Consider the following 20,990-nt stretch of genomic DNA (forward strand, 5'->3'; position numbering starts at 1 on the left):
TAAATAAGATTTAAGGTAAAAAGAATAAATTTTACATTGATTTAAAAATTAAAGTTGAGAAATTTTAAGAAATGCTATTAATATTTTTTTAAAATAATAATAATAATAATGCAATAAAATTATATTAAGAAGTGATTCCATATATGAAAGTTATTTTAGCAACCTTCGAATTTAAAGTCTGACTAAATCAGTCAAATCATGAACAAGCTAGATTTGACTTTAGTAGATGCGTGAATAGAAAAAACATCTTTACGTGTTCACTTTATACGCTTACTTACCATAAATTAGTTCAATTTAACCAAATTAGATCCCCATGTATGCATTATCAACTGTCGTAACAATTCAATAAATATTAAAGTATACATTTCAATCAATTAAATCATGAATTAAAAAATACATTATCTTTTCTAAAATTTTACCAACAATACGATAAAAACAAGCTAACGCTTCTAAAGTCTTCTCAATATAATATTTCAATAATGGTTTCCTTTTATAGGAAGTTTTCTAATAGATCTGATAGATTCTTTGTTTTTTAAGACTAAATTGTACAATTTATTATCATACCTTTATTTTGTTTTAAGATTAAATTGTGCAATTTATTATCAGAATGATATTTAACAGAAGTGTCAAAGTAAAGTAATGGATCTTTAACATTATTTTCCTATTCAAAATTATAATCTTTTTATTTTTTTATCCTTTATTTTCCTTTTGCTACAACAGTAATAATAAACACTTAACCAAACACATCTTTAATTTCTCACATTTTCCTACATGTAAATTGTCCTAAACCATATTCATAGATTGATCTTCTTCTATAATAATATTTTCCACGATAGATTACATTGGAGTAGACATGTCACGTATATCAGAGATATACTTCCATATTATATACTATAGATATGAATTTTAAAAAAATTGTTCCAAAAGTCTTATTTCAAAGAATTTGTTCGAAAATACATTTAATGTGTTCTAAAAACTCTGTTCTAAAAATTTTATTCTGAACATCTTATTCCAAAAATTTTTGAAAAACTTATTCTAAAAACTTTTGAGAACATCTAATCCAAACATCACTGATTAAATGATTATTTTAAAAATTTGAGGGTGGACAAAGAAATTGAGGGAGGCCTTTCTTTGGACCACCATCAAATCAGAGAAAGGAATGTTTGGAAAAACGAATCAGAAAACGGATTACGAGTTAAAAATAATTTAATTAACTAAAATATAAAAAGATAAGATAAATAAATAAACGTATATATAATTGAATAGTGAAAAAAAATTATGAATTTTCTAAAACTAAATACCACAATAGCAGAAAAAAATTAATGGGAGGTCAAATCACGAATCAAGAACTAAAGAAACCAAAATTGCAATTTTATGAAAGGAAAGAAAAGAACTAGCACATCAAGTCATCGAATCTTCTATTTTATTTCTTTTCCTTTCTTTCCTTCTCTGGTATACTACGAGTGGGGGCACACCAGTTTTCGTCTCATATAACACCACAAAAGACAAAAAGGTGAAGAATGACTTCAATAAATTTGCATCCACATTTCTTCGTCATTATGGTACTCCATACCAATTTCCCCCTCTACTCTTTAATAAATTAATAGATATTCTTTCCTCAGCCATAAAAGAAACAAGAATTCGATGAAGGAAAATGTTGGAGGCATTGCGTACCTCGGAATTCTTATCCCTGTAATGATCATTTTACTGAAGTAGCAAGAAAATTATATTTGTAAGAACATATAGCATAGCTAGTTACCTATAATACTGCTAAGTGAAAGTGAACATAAAAAAAATCAGAGGCCCAACACTATACAATGATCACCTATCTATCAAAAATTTTTCCCAAGCTCAACTTTTTTCATCATTCTGATAGTGTTGTGCAGAATCGAGTCCAAAATTCCAGCTACCTGAAATTACGAAAGGAAAAAGTAAAACTTATCAACAATATAATTTTTAAAAAAAGAATAAAACAAAATCTGGAACAATGGCAAATACAAACCGTGAAAACACCTCCAATAATGGCACAGACATTAGTAATAAAATGTGAAAAAGACCTCTGGTTTTCTGTTATTAAGACCTGCAGACATAAACATTGTTAACCATGAATAAATTTTATTAATACGGCACAAATTCATCCAAAATTATGACCTCCGTATGCAGACCTGCATTGGGGAGAGCTCAAGATGAAACTTCGCAACAGGAATGTCAACACTGTGAGCCACACTGCTGTGCGCTGTGTACTCGTACTCCTCGATTAATCTGTGACCTTTTCTATTCACAACCTCTGTTTTAACTATCTGAATATAATGCTCTATCTGCAGAAACAAGAGGCTTAGAACTATAAGAGATTTGGAAGAAAAGGAGAAAGGAAAAAATAATAAAAACTTCCAAAGGTCCTGGACATTCAATCCCACTTTGCAACCAAACACTCAATTCATATACTAACCAAAATAAAGTCAAATAGCAAAGTTAATACTAAATTATAAGACTTGAAAAGATTAATATGAAAAAAAAAATTATTCAATTGATTTATTTAAAACAATACACTAGTAATAATTACAAAGAAATCTCTAAATCTTCTAACAGCTTCTAGTAATACACTTGATATCCTACTAACAAGAAATCTCTAAATCTTCTAACAGCTTCTAGTAATACACTTGATATCCTACTAACAACACTCCCCTCAATTTGGTAAATGAGTATATCCATAACTCCGAGCTTATATGTGACATCCTGAAAAGACCTTTGGTAAACAGATATGCTAACTAAAGCCCATATAGAACATAAGAAGTAGTGATAAGACCACTATCCAATTTCTCTTTAATAAAGTGTCGATCTATCTCTATGTGTTTGACCTATCAAATTGAGTTGGATTATGAGCAATGCTAATAGTTGACTTATTATCACAATAAAGAATCATAGGCTATTCACATGCTACTTTAAGATCATTTAGAATAATTCTGGCCATAATAATTCATACACCCCATACACCATAGCCAAAATTCAGCCCTGAACTAGACCTATCAACAAAATTTTGTTTTTTACTTCTCCAAGTCCTTAAATTTCCACCCAAGAACATGCAATATGGTAGATTTCCTATGCGACAGACCTTGCATAATTTACATTAGTATACAGTTCAATTTTTAGTTTTTCATTCTTCAACAAATACAATTCCGAGACTTGTCTTCAAATATTGAAAGATTTTGTTCATAGCTTGTAAATGTCTCTCCCTTGGATCATGCATGAATGGACTAACTATACTCACAACATCGGCTATGCTAAATTTGGTTACCACAAGTGTTTGATATTGATCTCTATTTATAGTAGACCTGCCTTCATCACTCTCAATTCTATGACTTTGTTCTATAGAAATTCTAGTGATCATGCAATCAATCTTACCAATTTCTTTGAGAAGACCAAGAACATACTTTCTTTGAGAGATAAAGATGTCTTTCTTCAAGTGAGTTACTACTATCCCTCTAGATTCTTCATTTCAAACTAAGCAACAAGCTTTTGATTCAAGATATGTTTGCCTTGTTCATCATCTCCTACAACAATCATATCATCAACATAGGCCAAGGGAAAAGTAAGTTTACCTTCCAGGGAATGTTTGATGAACAGGTTATGGTCACCTTGACTTATGTTCATACCCCATAGATATCATAACTTGAGTGAATCTACCAAACCAAACAAGGGGTGATCGCTTGAGTCCATACAAGGCTTTCTTTAACTTGCACACCTTATTCCCTTCTTCAATAGACCTAAACCAGGAGGAATTTCCATGTAAACTTCCTTCTGTAATTGTCCATGCAGGAAAACAATTTTCACATCAAATTGTTGCAGTTCCCAACAAAAGATAAGCTAATGAGAGAATAATTCTAACAGTATTCTATGTTGCCACTGGAGAAAATGTTTCCTCATAACACAAGTCTGAGTATATCCTTTAGCAACTAACCTTTGTAATGTTCTAATGTGTCATCCGATTCATACTTTACATTATAAACCCATTTGCATCCTACTTCCTTTTTATCTAATGGCTTTTCAACAATTTCTCATGTCTTGTTCTTTTCTAGGGCTCTCATCTTCATTCTTGACTTGAACCCAATTTTCATCTTTCGATGCTTCTTGAAGTAAAGTAAGATTTCTAATTGCATCAATAGCAGAGAGGAAACCCCAATGCTACATAAAAAGGACTGTAGTGGACATAATGAAAAATAGAATACTTGGTACAAGATTGGATTCTTTTCTCAAAGTAATGGGCAAGTCATCAATGTCAAGTTAACAATTATTATTCAAGGAATTTTTCAAAGGGTCAAGGGTGTCAGCAGAAGGAGCAACAAGATTGGATTCTTTTCTCAAAGTAATGGGCAAGTCATCAATGTCAAGTTCACAATTATTATTCAAGGAATTTTTCAAAGGGTCAAGGGTGTTAGCAGAAGGAGCACTTACCCCTAGTTCAGACAATTGAAGTTGTTCTTAGATTAGGTTAGGTTGATTTTGGAAGAAACTCTTTGTACAACTAATTTCTAGAGCTGAGCCTAACTTGGGAACAAATATGCCCTTCTTAGGAGGAACTTCAAAGACATCCATACGAGATGAGTTAAGGGAAGTATTAGGAGTACCAAGAGTAGTATCAGTATGAGACGGTTCCCGTGTGAAAGGGACAAGTGATGACTATAGATTCAAAAGACTTCACTTCAAAAGAACTCTTTACCTGAAGCAAAGGACGCATGTAACATATTTAGTTTCATAAAAGATGGCATCCATGGAGATAAAACACTTTTGACTTCGAAGATGGTAACAAAGATATCTCTTTCCATTAGATGCATAACCAATGAATATGTGTTTAACAAATCTAGGATCTAACTTTCCACGGAGCTAATTATGAATATGGACAAACACAACACATCCCAACCCTCGACTATGAAGACAATAGAGAAAAGAAACATATTGATAGGAATAAGAAGAAATGGTTAGTCTATGAGAGAAGGAAGAAGGGTAATTAGCTGTAATAGCCTAACTGCCTGTGACAGTTAGAAGTGGGCGGGAGAGGGAGTATAAATAGAGGCCTGTTAGTTGGTAAAAGGCATGTATGTTGAGTTGTTTGTTGACAGATACACTACTGTGAATAATATTCAATTTTCCCTATCTTTCTTGTGTCTTTTGGTGAAAGAGAGTTCTTGATTAGGTTCCCAATTTAGGAACCTATCACATATGTAAAGAAGGAAAACATGAACTCAATGAAACTCAGACCATCTAGGACCAAAGAGGGAACTGGTTAATAAGATAGGTTGTAGTGAGTATATCCTCGCCCCAATAAGATATAGGGGCAAACATTTAGAAAAGAAGTGTTCATGTCACCTTAAGAAGATAATTATTTTTTCTTTTAGCAATGTCATTTTGTTGTGCTGTATACACACATGTAGATTCATGAACACCATTTTCGAAAAGGAATTTACACACACCATGATATTCCCTCCCATTATCAAGCACCTAGGACTCAGAGAGCATCGTGCGCTGGCAACATAACACTAGTTGAAAAAGGTAAGAGCGTTGGGCTTCTCATGGGTTGGGTCAATCATAGGACCAGAAGGATCGACACAGCCCACAATGCCCTGATTCATCAAGTATCTGAATCTTCCCGTACCCGCTCACGATCTGCTCTCCGCATCAACTCTCTTGGTGCTCCAAACTCGCAGGATCGTGTGAGTTTAAGATCTTATTCACGGTTTTAACAACACTGAAGTACCCGAAGGTGGCTTACTAATAGAATCCATGAGAGATTTTAGATATTCAATTTCAAAACATAGTGCATGCATTCCTTCTTCAATTTTAGAGGATGAAAAGAGTTGTCAGGATTTTTCAGAATCTTAAGTTGCCATGTTAAAACAAATAATAGGAATTCTTTAACTCCCTTCCTAATAAGACAGAAAGCTCCAACGATGGCAGCAGAGACAGTACTAAGGATAGCTATGGCCAATGCTTTAGCAATGACTCTGAAAAAATCTCCAACGACAACTCCAGTGTGTCTCTGACGACAGTTTTGGTGGATGGCACTGGTTGGGGCAGCAGTGTCAAAACCGCTTGAATGCACTTCAGGCAACCCCAATAATTAAAGGAAATGAGTGCACATCTAGCAAGCCTAAAAAGAACCATAACTAAGATGGTATAGAAGAAATACGGAAGCAGGACTCTGAAGGTCGGGAGCTCTAATACCAACTTAAAAACATTAATATGAAAGAAACAAGACTTTTATTCAATTGATTTATTTGAAGCAATACAGCAGCCTCTATAAATAGAGAACTCTAACCCTATAATAATAATTATATAAAGATCTCTATAATCTTCAAAGAGCTTCTAGTAGTATACTGAATATCCAACTAACAATAATAAGTTTTTCTGTTTTTCATATAAAATATTTCACTTACAGTAACATTTGCTCCGAAATCACGAGTATTAGAGAATGACCGGCCACTGAGCCTATCATGGCTGCTACCTATGTATGGTATCAAGAGCTTCACATCACTCATGGCCCTAGGCGTCACTTTCTTTCCAAAAAACAAGTTGTTTATGACATGTGACATGTTCATTTGAGAAGCATCAAAAGAATGGGAATCAGATCTAGCTGAGATGATCAAATTTCCTGGAACCTGCAAATTGCAAAACAGATTTACATTTCGAAATCTTAGAAAAAAAGAACTAGTTATTTTAGAAATTTTACTATTACAAAATGAAGCTTCTAGAAAAAGCAAAAGAAAACAAAACAAGAAATCCATTGACCATTATATATAAACACTATGGAACAAAATACGAATTTTGCTATAAATAACTGTTGAAGGTTAAACATCAACCTTTTGGGCATTTACCTTTTTCACTCGCACATATCCCTCAATTCTACATCCACCCGCTGATGGTGCTGGCCTTTTTGCATTTTCTGCAGCATTAGACTTATCTTCCAGAGCTGGCTTTTGAGATGCTGTTGGGAGAGATGCAACTAAACTCTCCATAAACTGTAGGAAGAAAGTGAAGTTTAATAACATTATTAAAACAATTAAGTCAACTGATTCAAATATGTAAATTTAAAACAAATATAGCATGAACCTGGACAAGGCTTTCTGTATCACGATCGCCATAATAGGACTCGTGTTCGTGATGCCCATGTTCACTTCTGAAATTGCAAAAGAATTCAACAAATTAAAATAAATAAAAATATCCAAAACGTTAAAACTCTAATCATGAACCAGTATGGTACACAGTAGCCAGGATGTGCGAAACATCATAGAGATATGACACAAAATTGAAAGACCCAAGGTAGTCAAAATCGAGATCTTAATCAAGATCGGAAAGGAAAATATAAATCGTAGATTGGAAGATCATAACGCCGGTCAGCTACGTTGGAGCACGGTCAGCCGGGTTGAATGACACATTGGGAATAGGTGGCGCATGGGGGCACTGCAGCGACAGATCGGAACAGTGAAAGAAGATGCTCAGTGTTAGAGAAAAGGGGCACATAGTGGCCGTGGTATTGTTCATCTAAAACAGAAAAAAAAAAACAGATCGAAAACCTAAACTATTGATACCATATAGAAGTGTATATGTTTTGAATGTATTGTATTCTTATCGAAAGAAACCTTATCTCATGGAAAACCAAGAAGCAAAATATTGTTAACATAAGATCGTCTAAGCAAACCTTGTTTTGAAGTTTAACATATATGTCTAAACAAAATAATGCTTAATCGTCTAGGACAAATAATTAGAAGTGCTAAACGCTACTCTTTAGCTGCTTAAACGATATAAGAGCGTCCAACGTAAGTTTGATAAGGACTAAACAATATCTATCATGGTCTGCTGCTATTGAAATGTGGTTCCTTGGCCAAGGGCATTATGACCACCTTGAGCAAGATGGAAGCCATGTGCCTACTAAAAAAGTTGATCAGTGGAAACAAGCAGATTTCCAATTGTGTGCCATGTTCTGGCAATCAGTGGAACCCAAACTTCTTATATCTTTAAGGGCTTTCAAAACTTGTCACTCCTTTTGGACGAAAGCTCAAAGCATTTATGTCAACGATATTCAACGTCTCTATGACACTGCAAACAAGCTTGCATCTCTGAAAATGGTAGACCGTGATATGGTGTCCTTCATGGCTAAAGCCCAATCTGCTGTCAAAGAACTCAGCATGTTTTTGGAAGCGGACCCATTAGAGGATATCAAAATTAAACTAGACAAATTTTACATGGTGTTCATCCTTCGTGCCCTACATCCAGATTTTAATCATCTCAGAGATCAACTTCTGACAATTCATGAGGTCCCCTCCATGGAAACATTGACCACTCGCCTTCTGCGTGTCCCGGTACCTCAAACTCTGGAAGCGCATGAACTAGTGGAACCATCTATCATGGTTGCCACACGAGGAAGAGGAGGACGTGGCACTAGAAGAGGAAGACGAGGAGGTCGGGGACGTCCTCAATGCACATACTATAAAAGGATGGGTCACACTCAAGAGAATTGCTACTCCTTACATGGGTTCCCTTCCAAAACTGCCAATATTTCGAAGACTGAAACTTCTACTTCGAAGACTAAAACTTCTACTTCTAAGTTCTCCGAGGATAAATATCAAGAGTATTTAAGGTTAAAGTCTAACAGTTTGGAACAACCATCTTAATCTCCCAGTACATCAACAGCCTGCGTTTCTCAATCCATGGAAGGTAAAAATTCATGGGTAATTGACTCAGGTGCTTCTGATCACATTTCTAGTAATACCTCTTTGTTCTCATTTATTTCCTTTCGAGAAAAACCTCATTTCATAACCCTTTCATAACCCTTGCAAATGGATCTATAGCTTCCTCCAAAGGAGTCGGTCATGTTTCCTTGTCTCCCTCCCTCAATCTCAACTCTGTTCTTTTTGTTCCTAATTGTCCTTTTAATTTAATTTCCCTAAGCCAAATGACCAAAATGTTAAATTGTTTAATAACCTTTGATCACAAATCATTTGTTATACAGGAGCGTGGTTCGGGGAGACAGATTGGAGAAGGATATGAAGCTGGCGGATTATACCATTTTGGATCTCGTCTAAGGGTGTCCTATGTTGCTGCTCCTAATCCTAAACTACTACATGATTGACTTGACCATCCTCATTTGTCCAAATTAAAAAAGATGTGTCCTGAACTTAGTGGTCTCCGGACCTTAGAATATGAGTCATGTCAATTAGGAAAACATGTTAGATCTTTCTTCCTAAAAGGTCTCAATCAATATGTAATTCTAGTTTTTCCATCATCCATTCTGATATATGGAGACCTAGTCGTCTCTCCTCCTTTGGTTTTAGATATTTTGTTACCTTCATTGATAAATATTCAAGATATACTTGGGTTTATTTTATGAATATTCATTGTTGCCACATGGTCTATCCACTTATTCTTCCTTACCGCTAGGAGGGTTTGCAACACAAGGCCACGAGAGAAGCACCATCACGAGCTCTGTTGGCTTCTCCCTCGTCGTTGGGAGTTGCATCGCCAAAATCGCCGCTCCCACACGAGTTGCGATGTATAACGGCAATCTAACACATTATGTGAAAATCGCGAGTTTTAAGTAAAGAAAGATTGAAGAGGGAGAAAAAGATCGTAAAAACTCGTACAATCTTACACTTTGGATCGCAATTTTGACTACCATGGAAAGACCTCTAAATACAATGGAGAACCAAACACTGTAGCGAAACCCTTGAAATTTAACCAAGTTTGTACTAAATTGCTAGCTTTTAAACTTCTAAAATAATTTCTTATCCCAATTCCATCATAAATAGTCAATTTGAATAGAAAAATAATAATGAGGATTTTAAAAATGAGGATAATAGACAAGTTGACATAATTTGCCAAATTTTAAAAATAGGGTCTTAAGAAAATTTAATACAACCACAAAATTAAGTATATAATACCCTGAAAAGGATAAGCAGATGCCACAAGAGCAAGTGTTCATTATTGCCAAAATAGCCAAGGTGAAGAAAACCAAAAATGCATGACTTGTATATTTTGGGGTTTGTGCAGGGATAACAATGATATTAATGCTAATAACATGGAATTAATAATCATAAATAACACGCAACATATAAAGTAAATGGCTGTTAATCAAAAGACAGAAATAGAGGTCGAAATTTTTCATCAAACACTGGTTGATGAAAAATGGCTGTTAATCAAAAGAGTGAAATAGAGGTAGAATTTTTTCATCAAACACTGGTTGACCAATTGATTTATCACCTGACATCACTTCCTCTACGGAAGATTCGAATGGATGGATATCCTTGAATATGATTCCTGGACAATGATAGAGATACAAATGAATTGCAAAATAAGTATCAGTGCAGAATAGCAAATGTTCAATAACAAGACAACGAACCAAGGCAAAAAACAATAATAACTATAATGAAGAAAAAATAATTTTGTGCTCAATTTGGATACAATCTGCAGCAATCATATAATGGTTGAGAAGTTTTTCTTAACATGGATTCTTCATTTGTCTCAAAAGTTAAATTAGGCAACGGAGAATGTGTTGAAGGAGGCAAAGACAAAAATGGATTTACAACAAACTGTGAGGAGAAAAACAAGACTGAAAAGAACGAAGAAAAACTCCCAAACTCAATTATTCACTATTATTAGCTGTATAAGCCAAAGTTTACAAAGGAAAAGCTTCCTTTCACACAGCATATCCTCTATCACATAGTCAAAAGACTGTCAATACAAAAGAATTCCTCTCCAAGGAACTGATTGGTCTAATTATACAGACCAACTCCCAACCAACAGCACCGCATCCACTTACCTTTCCACCACTTACTTTCATTTCTCCTTCTACAATTAACCTTCCATATCCTATCATTCCTTCTATAATACATATTCCATTCTTCCTCATTATTTATATGCCTAACAGTATGTGTCAAAAAACTAGATGAAAATATGTTGGGTATTGAACAACTTTTACAGTATGGTTATTCTTTGATTTGAGAATTTAAACTCTTATTAAAAAAGAAGAATTGTTAATACGGTGAAAATGAGAAAAAACAGAAATTTTCTACTCTCACTTAATTGAGAAAAAAGAGAAAAGAGAAACCAAGAAGGCATATAATGAATTATTCTTGTTTATAATCAATAAGAGATACAGTAATAAGGAATAAAATCAATAATTAATAATGAGAAATGTTCACTAAGATATTTCCCTATTGATGTAATCAAATATCATATTTCTCTATTTAATACAATCAAATCATACATTAAGCACAGGGATTATACCAAAACCCATTTTTTCTTTCCATGAATGTTCTTTTCCTTCTTTTCTACCAAAGTTAAGAAAAATATATTCACCATTTTTCTTTCTCCACTCGAGTTCATCAAAAGCATAGTCTGTATAGCTTTTTAATCAAATGTAAGAATGTTATTGCATCACTATGCTGACTGAAACCCTAACTAGCTTACACCCCAATCAAACATAGCCTCCATAGTTCTTACAATAACTTATTTTTCAAGTATGACTTGGCAACATTGTCTATATATATGATTCAAAAGCCAAATTTCATTAAGTAATGGATTTAAATATTGAAAAAAAAAAGCAAAATATGTCAATTGTAGGTAAGAAGCACAATCTTTTGGGGGAAACAGAAAAGTAAAGAAACTAGCAATAATACCTCCTGCATAAATCTGCCTCTAGAGTGCAATCCACCTTTGCCAAAATAATGCGCCCATCGATTTCTGGGTCATACCTATTAAAGTTAATTCTAATTAATCAAATACACATCGGACATTGAATTAGTGAACTTATGATAAAAATTAACTCTAAATCCGTTAGGAATCTCAGTGAAAAATCCTAACAGATTCTCTAACAAAATCTACCAAAGGAGAGGGGGAAATCTATCTCTAAAATGTAATTTCAAGAAGTGAGAAACAATGAATCAATAATAAAGTACCTCTCTTTCATAAGTTTAGCTGTTTTCTCCCATGCAGGTTTCTGAAAGAAACCAGTACAAGATAAATTCATGTAAAGTTTAAAATCTATTAATCCACCAAAAATATTAAAAAAGTATAAACCAGCCATCATTCATTAAAGGAAAGAACTTCTACATAATTCACTCATTGTATCAAAGCACGTGGCTAACAATCTTGTATGGGTGAAATGCAACCACCCTCATCGTAATATGTTATTAAATATTATAAATCATATTTTTGCATTAGTCACTATTAAAGTGTAACTGATGAAATAGCCTTTGCCACTGCTAATTAGTGGCTTGTACTGAGAGGGAAATTCCCCTTTTAAGGAATGAGACATTGATGAAACAGAATCCAGTCTATTTAGGAAACAACAAAGACATCAGGTTACAGGTGCCAATCTTATTTCCTGATGAAGAGGAACAGAATTATGATAAAAAAATTATTACCATACAGAATTATGATAAAAATTATTACCAAACGCTGACACCAGGAACACCAAGGTGCATAAAAATTTACAACTGTAATTGGGAACCTGCAAAAGGATTATGAATCATAGAGTAAATAATGCATTTTGCAAGGAACTTGGCTAAAACAAGGAAAAATCAAATGAAATATTCTCAGAAGTGGCCACTTACTGATGAACATAATTATCAAAATTATGTGTTGTAAGTGCTAATGAACCTTCAACAGATTCTCCTTCTACTTCATCATCATGCTTTACAGCATTTGCAAATGTACCTGAATGAAACTCAGATCCAGTGGGTCTTAAATTTGAATCAATAGAAAACTTCCGAACTGTTTTTGTTATATTGAGCCTGTTCTGAAAACAAGAGGTAAAATATTAAGTACAAGGACTAAAACTTAAAAGAATGGATGAGGTATCATATCATAAGTGAGTATAAAATGCATAAGAAGAAAGAGTAACAGAGACTTACTGTTCCCAGCACATCACTCACATCAACTGATGCAAACTCACAAGAGAGTGCAGGAAAACTACAAAATAAGTTGAAGCAATAAGCCAACAGCAACAGAGAAAGAGGAAGATAAAGTTTACAAATAGTCATTAAATTGATTTAATGAACTGAGGATAATACTATGACTTGCTATGGTATCAAATGTGTTGTGGAGGACTAGAAGCTCTTAGAAAAACCAATGAACTGTGAGAGATGACCGCAATGTTTGGGGAACACCTTGACCACATGTCAATTTCACAAGCAATTACTATACAACAAATACCGATATTTACTCCTAGCCTTCTAATGATAATTTTCTAAGGTCCCCATCCCACTCTCAATTTCAACAATCACCCAGTTTCATTGGAAAGTTTTTCCCTCTTCCTTCTATAGTAGGGTTATTGGATGTGGAGTTTTAAGAGAGAATTTCAATTTTCACATTCGTTTGGATCTTAAATCCAAAGAATTTTTAAAATGATGGTAAGTTGACAGGAGATTTGTTTAAAAGTAATAAGAAGGCCGTTCATATCAAGTTGAAAAATGAAAGAATTTGAAAATTCCTACTCTTTTACAGTCTCACTGTCGACTCTCTCATCCGAAGCTTTGGTGAGTACTCTCTCTCTTGCACCTCTTCGCCTATGTTGCTTTTGTTTGAGTTTCTCTCTCTCCCTCTTTTCTACTCCTCTCTCTTTCACACCTGCCTCTCACTCTTTTGCACCTCTGCTTCTATTTCCCTATCTATCTTTGTTATGCATTTTTATAAATAAAAATTTTAAAATGAAATTCTACATACAATAGAAATTAAATTACTTTACACAAACAAAGAATTTCAAATGCAAGAAATTTAAAATGCTTTAATAAAAAATTGAAAATGAAAAAAATTAAGCTAAAGAAATTAAATTTCCAAGCATTGTAAATTCCTTGGAATTTAAATGCTCTATCCGAACCCTACATAAGTGAATTTCAAGATTCTAGTCAAACTTTAAACCGTTTTGTTTAATAATTAACCAATAGACAGTAAACAACGTATCAACCCCTAACCAGCCTCAATTTGCAAATAGAAGTAGATTGAAGCTCGCATTCCTTGTAACATGACAAGTTCTTATCAAGACTCAACAAAAACCTCAAACCCACCAGTTTATACGTAATATTCAACAATAGTTAAGACATGAGCATTCACCATCTTTGAAAAACATCCTATTCAACCACGGACAGCAAATGCCTGGATAGTATTCTACCTGATATTGAAATCGATACGTAAATAGTCATGATCAGAACTCTTGTCAACAATCACAGATGTGGAGGTGCTAACAGTCAAATAATTACTTAGTTCCTGAAACAAGGATGCAAGTGAAATATCAATATTAAATTTGAACATCCAATTCTTAAAAATTTAACAAAACTATAAATAAGATGTTCATAATTAGAGGTCTAATAGTAAAGCAGTATGGGACCTAACATCAATCTAAACTACAACATTTTGTTCAACAATTCACAAGTCATAAACATGATGGAGATTTCAGTCACTGACCATTCCAAACAAAAACATCATGAAGAGAGCTGCCAATATGGATAGTCCCGCTCCCGATAACGATGCCTCAGTCAAATCTCTCGGGATTTTTCTGTTGACACAAGTCAACATCAATAACATAAAGAAATCATTCCTAATTTCAAGAAGCAAAAGAAAAAAAGAGGGAACCTGCATTCACAAATTACTCGTAAAATTTACATCGCAAGCGGTAACATCCATAACCACAAAACTAATAAAAAGATTTACACCAAAACACTTCCAATTACACAAGAAGCCTCGAATCTAGGCAATGGACAAGTCTTCTTGCAGACAGACACCGAAAGATATCAGTCTCCGTGTTTTCTTACAGTGTGGACTTCGGTTTGAACCGTTATACAAAGAACTTAACAATGAGCACAACAAAATCCAACTAAATCTGTAACAGAAAAAACCTATTCTGCACATTCGCAAGCAAATTGAAACCGATAGGAATAACGGAGAGAAATTCCGACCTGTAAAAATCAACGGATTTGAGCTTAGTTGCAGAAATCATGATGGCGAAATGGTGGAATCACAGTGAGAGAGAACGAGAGAGAAACAAAATTCTCTGAAACAGAAAGCGCAATAGCTATAGATTGCAGATCGAAGGAGCTTCCCTTTCTGCTGTAGCTTCTTCGTCCCCCACTCTCTCCTCCTCAGGGTGACGAAAAAAAGTTGAATATATTCAGAAAAGAAAAAGGTAGAATATTTAATTACTAATTAGATTTTGGGGGAAAATTGAATTTTGCATAGTTAATATACTTAAATAAAAATATAGCTAAGTTTGAATATTGCACTACTTCATGACTATAATTTAAAAGTACATTTTAAAGTATAATTTTAAAATAATTTTGCTGGTTTAGTAAAAATTATTTAAGAGCAATATATAGTTGATTATATACAATTATAAATGAAAATAAATTTTTTGTTTTATAGAGAAAAATAATAGAAAAATACAACATAGGCAAAGGCAAAGCCCAATGTGAATCACACTATCAAAAGACATCTACTGGTTTTTGTTTTTTTTTTTTCGCAATTTATCTTCATTCAATTTAGGTCATGAATTGGCTTGCATCATGTGGTTGGAATGGTGGAAACAAAAGATAAGGAGGAAGGGAAAATAAAACAAAGGGTGTGGAATGAGGAAGTGAATTGAGGATTTTAATTTTCTACTTTTTATTTTAATTTTATTTAAGTAACTTTTTAATCGATAATTTGTATAATTTGATTTTATTAGTTTCCCCCAAAATTAGTTTAGTTCTTAGAATTCAAACATTTTAATTTTCGTTACAAAAGTTTATTTTTATTATTTTCTTTCCTAAATTTGTTAAAAAATATTTTAAGTTTTAACTCCACAAAACTACTTTACAATATAAGCTTTATAGTCATTTGTATATTAATTTGTATATCAGCGGGTGAAACAATAAATTAAAAAAATTATAAATTTAGTAAAATACATGGTTAAGAATTTTAAGCTTAACTCGTAAAACTTTACTTTGTGAGATAATGTTTTACTTCCATTTATATATACTAGGGTCTCTAGTTAACTTAAGACTTCAAAATGGACTATCACATTATCTTTTAACATTGTTTTTTTAATAAAGCTAAAAATGTTCCAAAAAGTTTAAATATCCAAATAATTTTATAAAATTAAAAACAGAATGATGGAAACTAAAGAATATTTAATTTAGAAAATTACAAATATTTTTATAACAAAAAATAAGAGCACCTAATTGAAATTTTTAATATTCGAAAAAAAAATAACAATACTTTTTTTATAAAATGACCATCTGCTAAATTTTAGGTTTAATTAGTATATGGTGTCATAAAATTTACGTTTAACTTTTATATTTAAAATTATTAATTTTAGTCTTTATTTATGTGGTATTTTTAATCTGTTTTAATTCTTATAAAGTTACATGTTATGGATTAACAAATTTAAAATCATATTATAAGAATTAAAATGGCATGGGTAACAATTAAAATAAATATTTGTTAATATATGAATTAAAAGGTAAAATATGTGCCACCAATTAAGCCTAAAACTTAGAGCAAAAGTATTTATTATCCTAACAAGTTGAATTTCACAAGTCAACTCTAATAAATAATGTGAAATTAAAAAAAATCATGATTATGCAAAAAAAAACATCAAGTCAATAAAATATTTTGACTAACTAACTCTTGTTTTTTTAATCTTTCGAGTTGTTTTCTTATTTAAGAAAATATAACATTTTACATGGGTTTTGGTTTTAAACGAACACAAATAATGTTAACCAATTATTGGAAGGAATAGCTTATGTTTTCATGATGTATTTTATTTGGTGTCAAAGTTTTGTTTCATTGATAAAAATAGACTAGAATATAAGTTCACAGGGAGAATAATTTTAGTAACTAAAAGAGATATCCTTAAAAAGATTCAATATTTCCATTAACCTTACTAAAGAGGAAAATGAAATTTAACATATCTTCTTTTTCTCTTGTTTTTTTTTCTTCATTCCTCGTTATCAAATATTCATTTTCCTTCAAAACTTATCAACCTTCTATTTTTCTCATCTTTTATTTTCGAGTTAACTTCTTTAGTGTGAAACAACAAATTGAGTTTTCTTTTGAAGTAAGGCTTTTGTTTTTCTTATTAAACATTTTTTCTCTTCCACCAAGTTTATACATGCAAAAGCGTTGAAGGTTTTAGATGGATGGAGTTTAATTTTTTTAACTAATTTTAGTGTGATTGCATATTAGGGTTAGTGGTAAAGCAAAAGTTAAATATACATTGTGATTTTGATTAAGTGTTAAAAATAATTAAGCATAGAATATGGTTATGCTTCATCTATAAAACAATAAAATTTGTTTCAATAACAAATAATGTAAGATGTAAGTGTTTCGTCTAATAAATAATATAATTTATGTTTGGCAAAGCATAATTATGATCAAATAATGTGCATATATTTAAGTTAACATCGTACTACACATGTGTGTGTGTTTCGTCTAATAAATAATATAGTTTATGTTTGACAAAGCATAATTATGATCAAACAATATGTACATATATTTAACTTAACATCGTATTGCACTGTGTGTGTCTGTGTGTAGGTGTGTGGGTGTGTATGTGTGTGTTTATGTGTGTGTGTTTGTGTGTGTGTGTGTTTATGTGTGTATGTGTGTATGTGTTTGTGTATATGTGTGTTTGTGTATGTGTCTGTGTGTGTGTGTTTGTGCATCTGTGTGTTTGTGTATGTGTGTGTGTCTGTGTTTGTGTTTGTTTTTGTGTCTGTGTGTGTACTTATGGTGTGCCTGTGTTTGTGTTTGTGTGTGTTTATGTGTGTGTGTGTGCTTGTGTGTGTCTGTTTGTGTATGTGTGTGTTTTTGTGTCTATGTTTGTGTATGTGTCAGTGTTTGTGTGTATCTATGTTTGTGTTTGTTTCTTTGTGTATGTATGTGTCTCTATGTGTGTATGTGTGTGTTTGTGTTTGTATGCATGTGTATGTATTTGTGTGTTTGTGTATATGTGTCTTTGTACATGTGTGTGTGTATATGTGTAAGTATGTGTGTATGCATTTGTATCTGTGTTTGTGTGCGTGTGCATGTGTGTGTCTGTACGACTATCTGTGTCTGTATGTGTGTTTGTGTATGTGTATTTGTGTTTGTGTGTGAGTGTGTGTGTGTGTGTTTATGTGTATGTCTATGTCTGTGTGTTTGTGTTTCTGTGTCTGTCTATGTTTGTGTCTCTATTTGTATGTGACGAGGGCGTGACCAAGATCAAAGGAAAGGGTCCACTTGAAGAACTTGGAGGACCTATGACAAGGACCAAAGCAAGAAAGAAAAGGAAGCTCTTCAACAAGTGTTGTCCATATTAATTGAATAGTCCAAATGTCAAGGAGAAAAGGCTAAGATGGTGAATTGCATTATGGCAAAAATGGAGGAGAACTAAAGCACCATTATGTTGCCGTTTTATTTTATAAATTAGTTTTTTTTAAATAGCTCAATCTTTGTAAAATTGGATAACCAAATTATGTCTTTATGTCAATCAATTAGCGAGATTTAACTTGACTTTATTTTCAAAAGGGCCCGATTTGGAAACTTAGACATCAGCCTTTAAAAATACCAAATTAACTACACTTTTATAAATCTTCTATTTTTACATCCAAAAAAATCTAATCTAATTCTAAAGACTTAGAAACTAAAAGAGACTTAAAAGGGATTTTTACAAAAGAAAAAGATGAAAAAGTGGAGAGTAATCAAGGATTATAAAATTTACTTGATAATTGTGTTATTATGATATATAGTTATTTTGATGTTTATTCCTGTTAGCTCACTCTTGCTTGTTTATGTTTGAGCGATGAACATATAACTCGTATTATTGTACGGGAGCAGATGATTCTACGATGTTCTAGTGGATGAGTAAAGCGGCGAGTTTATCTTGTTGGGGAGCTTTCAAGTTTATTGAACGATTTTTTCTTATTTCATAACATAATGTTTCTATAGTTTTCTTTGGAAGGTTTAAACCTTTGATTGTGTTTTTATTTAATATATATGATTTTAGTTTTTTTTTATAAACATGTCAATTTTGAAAAGTTTTTTTTTAATTCACATTTTTGCAAGTTGGGGTTTTACATGTTATTCGTGGCATCCTAAGTTAGAATAATTCATTCATTATTTCAACAACGTCATCCAAAACTTCCACTCGAAAACAAATGTTGCTATCTCCAGGATATTGCATTGGTTCTAAAATAATGAAAGTCATAGTTTCATCCTGCACACGTACCTTAAGATGGCCATCATCCACATCAGTGATCACTTTAGCAATCTTCTTAAACGGTCTACCCAAGGTAAGAGGAACCTCAATATACTCCTCCATGTCTAAAATGACAAAATCTACTTGAAAGGTGAATTTGTCAGCTTTAACTAAGACATCTTCAATGACACCATATGAACACATGATAGACCGATCTACTAATTGAAGTGTCATTCTTGTGGGTTTAACCTCTATACACTACTATAGAAAAGGCTTTTAATGTTTGATATTTTGGGTCTTTGACTTATGATCCCTCCTGACGTCATATTGGATGATGGCATACCCCTTGCCATGACTTAGCACATTCATGAAGAGTTGGAGGCATATATGGAAGATGGGCCTAAACTCTTTCTCTTGGGCCATCTTAAGTCATCATGAAGATTTACTAGAGTAAGAATAATTTTGGGCTTTGTATTTTGGGCCAAGTAGTCTAGATTTTATTTGAGCTTTATATTTTGGGTCAAGTAGTCTAGATTTTATTTGGGCTTTGTATTATGGGCCTAGTAGTGTAGGATTTCAATTGGGCCTTGTATTTTGGGCCAAGTATAATAGGATTTTGACCAAACAAGTCAACAAAGGGCCAAGGCCCAAAGTTGACTATGCTTAGACCTCCAAAATGGGTGTGTTGACCAAGGGGTCAACATTTTGGCTAAGCTTGGAGAACAATGGAGAAGAATTTCGTCCAAGACATGTGGAAGCTTCCCATTGGAGAGCTTTCCTCCTAGTTAGTGGCCATGTGTCACTCTAGGAATGGAGAGTTTTTCCATAGGTAGTGGCCACATGTCACTCTCTCATTTGAGAGGATTTTTGCCACTTGTCTCCCTTATATTGGAGAGGATTTCTCCTTGCTCTCCAAGCCAACTAAGGTGGCTCTTTTAGGTTAAAGTTTCAGTCCATTTTGAGACACCTTAGCCTATAAATAGAGGTGTTCTCCATCAAGTAATCACCTTTGATTTAGAGTAAAGTTATGCTGCCATTTTTGTGCCATACTACTCTTTTAAGGTCACCCTAGGCTAAAGCAACCCAAGTGGCCTCCTCTAGCCACCTTTCTCCAAGAGTTGGCCCAACCTCTCTTAGATAACCCTTAAACACATCTTCCCTCACCATACAACTCAATAAAACCATGAGCTATCAACATCTTTCACCACCACCAAATTCCGCAATCTTCATCCATGAACTTATGCTTGATTTGCTTCTAGATTTGGCATGTCCTAGCTAGAGCATTGCCATCATTTGGTATCAAGAGCTTAGGTTCTTCAAGAGCTAAGTCTTTTGGTTCTTATTTATCCTTTATTGTTCTGTGTTGCTGATGTTATTCCTTACTTGTCTTGTGTTTTGTTTTCATTTATAATTTTTTTTCTGGCAGTAAACTGTGACAATTTTCAAACTTAAACTGCATTTAGCCCAGTTTTCCAAAAAATACGTAAAAATACTCAAATGAAACCCTTTCAGTCTAGTTTCAAACAAAAAAAGAATCACTTCATGTGGATTTTTGTGGAGAAAGTTATGAGTAAAACACTCAGCTTTAGTGGTAGAGGTAGCTCTAGCATTAATTTTTGCAGCTTTAGTTCATTTCAATTCAATAATTTTTGCATAGGATGAGTAGCAAGTCAGTTTTAACAAATTTTAAACCCTTGCGTGATTTTGGGCCAATTTTTGTCTTTCTTGTGTGATTTCATGCATGTTTAACTTTAATTCTAATTTTGCATTGATTCTTTGTGATAAG

General features: G+C 33.1%; 1 protein-coding gene across 2 annotated transcripts; it reads right to left on the reverse strand.

Annotated features, from left to right (window-relative positions):
• Positions 1 to 1,503: 1,503 nt before the first annotated feature.
• On the reverse strand, positions 1,504 to 15,145 carry LOC124845435 (protein disulfide-isomerase 5-4-like). Of its 2 annotated transcripts, XM_088092796.1 has the most exons (15): positions 14,946 to 15,142; positions 14,455 to 14,545; positions 14,162 to 14,256; positions 12,906 to 12,963; positions 12,606 to 12,790; positions 12,445 to 12,502; positions 11,949 to 11,989; positions 11,670 to 11,744; positions 10,252 to 10,308; positions 7,105 to 7,171; positions 6,870 to 7,013; positions 6,432 to 6,653; positions 2,166 to 2,318; positions 2,003 to 2,080; positions 1,504 to 1,910 (listed from the first exon to the last, which is right to left on the reverse strand). In XM_088092796.1, the coding sequence occupies exons 1-15, from the start codon at positions 14,984 to 14,986 to the stop codon at positions 1,833 to 1,835; spliced, it is 1,443 nt and encodes a 480-aa protein (XP_087948922.1). In that variant the 5' UTR covers positions 14,987 to 15,142; the 3' UTR covers positions 1,504 to 1,832. The 2 variants fall into 2 exon arrangements, 1 of the variants encoding a protein (XP_087948922.1); XR_015780229.1 differs by lacking the exons at positions 1,504 to 1,910; positions 2,003 to 2,080 and adding an exon at positions 3,600 to 3,798 and having other exon boundaries at positions 2,181 to 2,318; positions 14,946 to 15,145.
• Positions 15,146 to 20,990: the final 5,845 nt, after the last annotated feature.

The sequence above is a fragment of the Vigna umbellata genome, chromosome 6 (assembly GCF_029865625.1).
Source record: "Vigna umbellata cultivar VRB3 chromosome 6, Vumbellata_1.0, whole genome shotgun sequence".
In the NCBI taxonomy this organism is placed as follows: Eukaryota; Viridiplantae; Streptophyta; class Magnoliopsida; order Fabales; family Fabaceae; genus Vigna; species Vigna umbellata.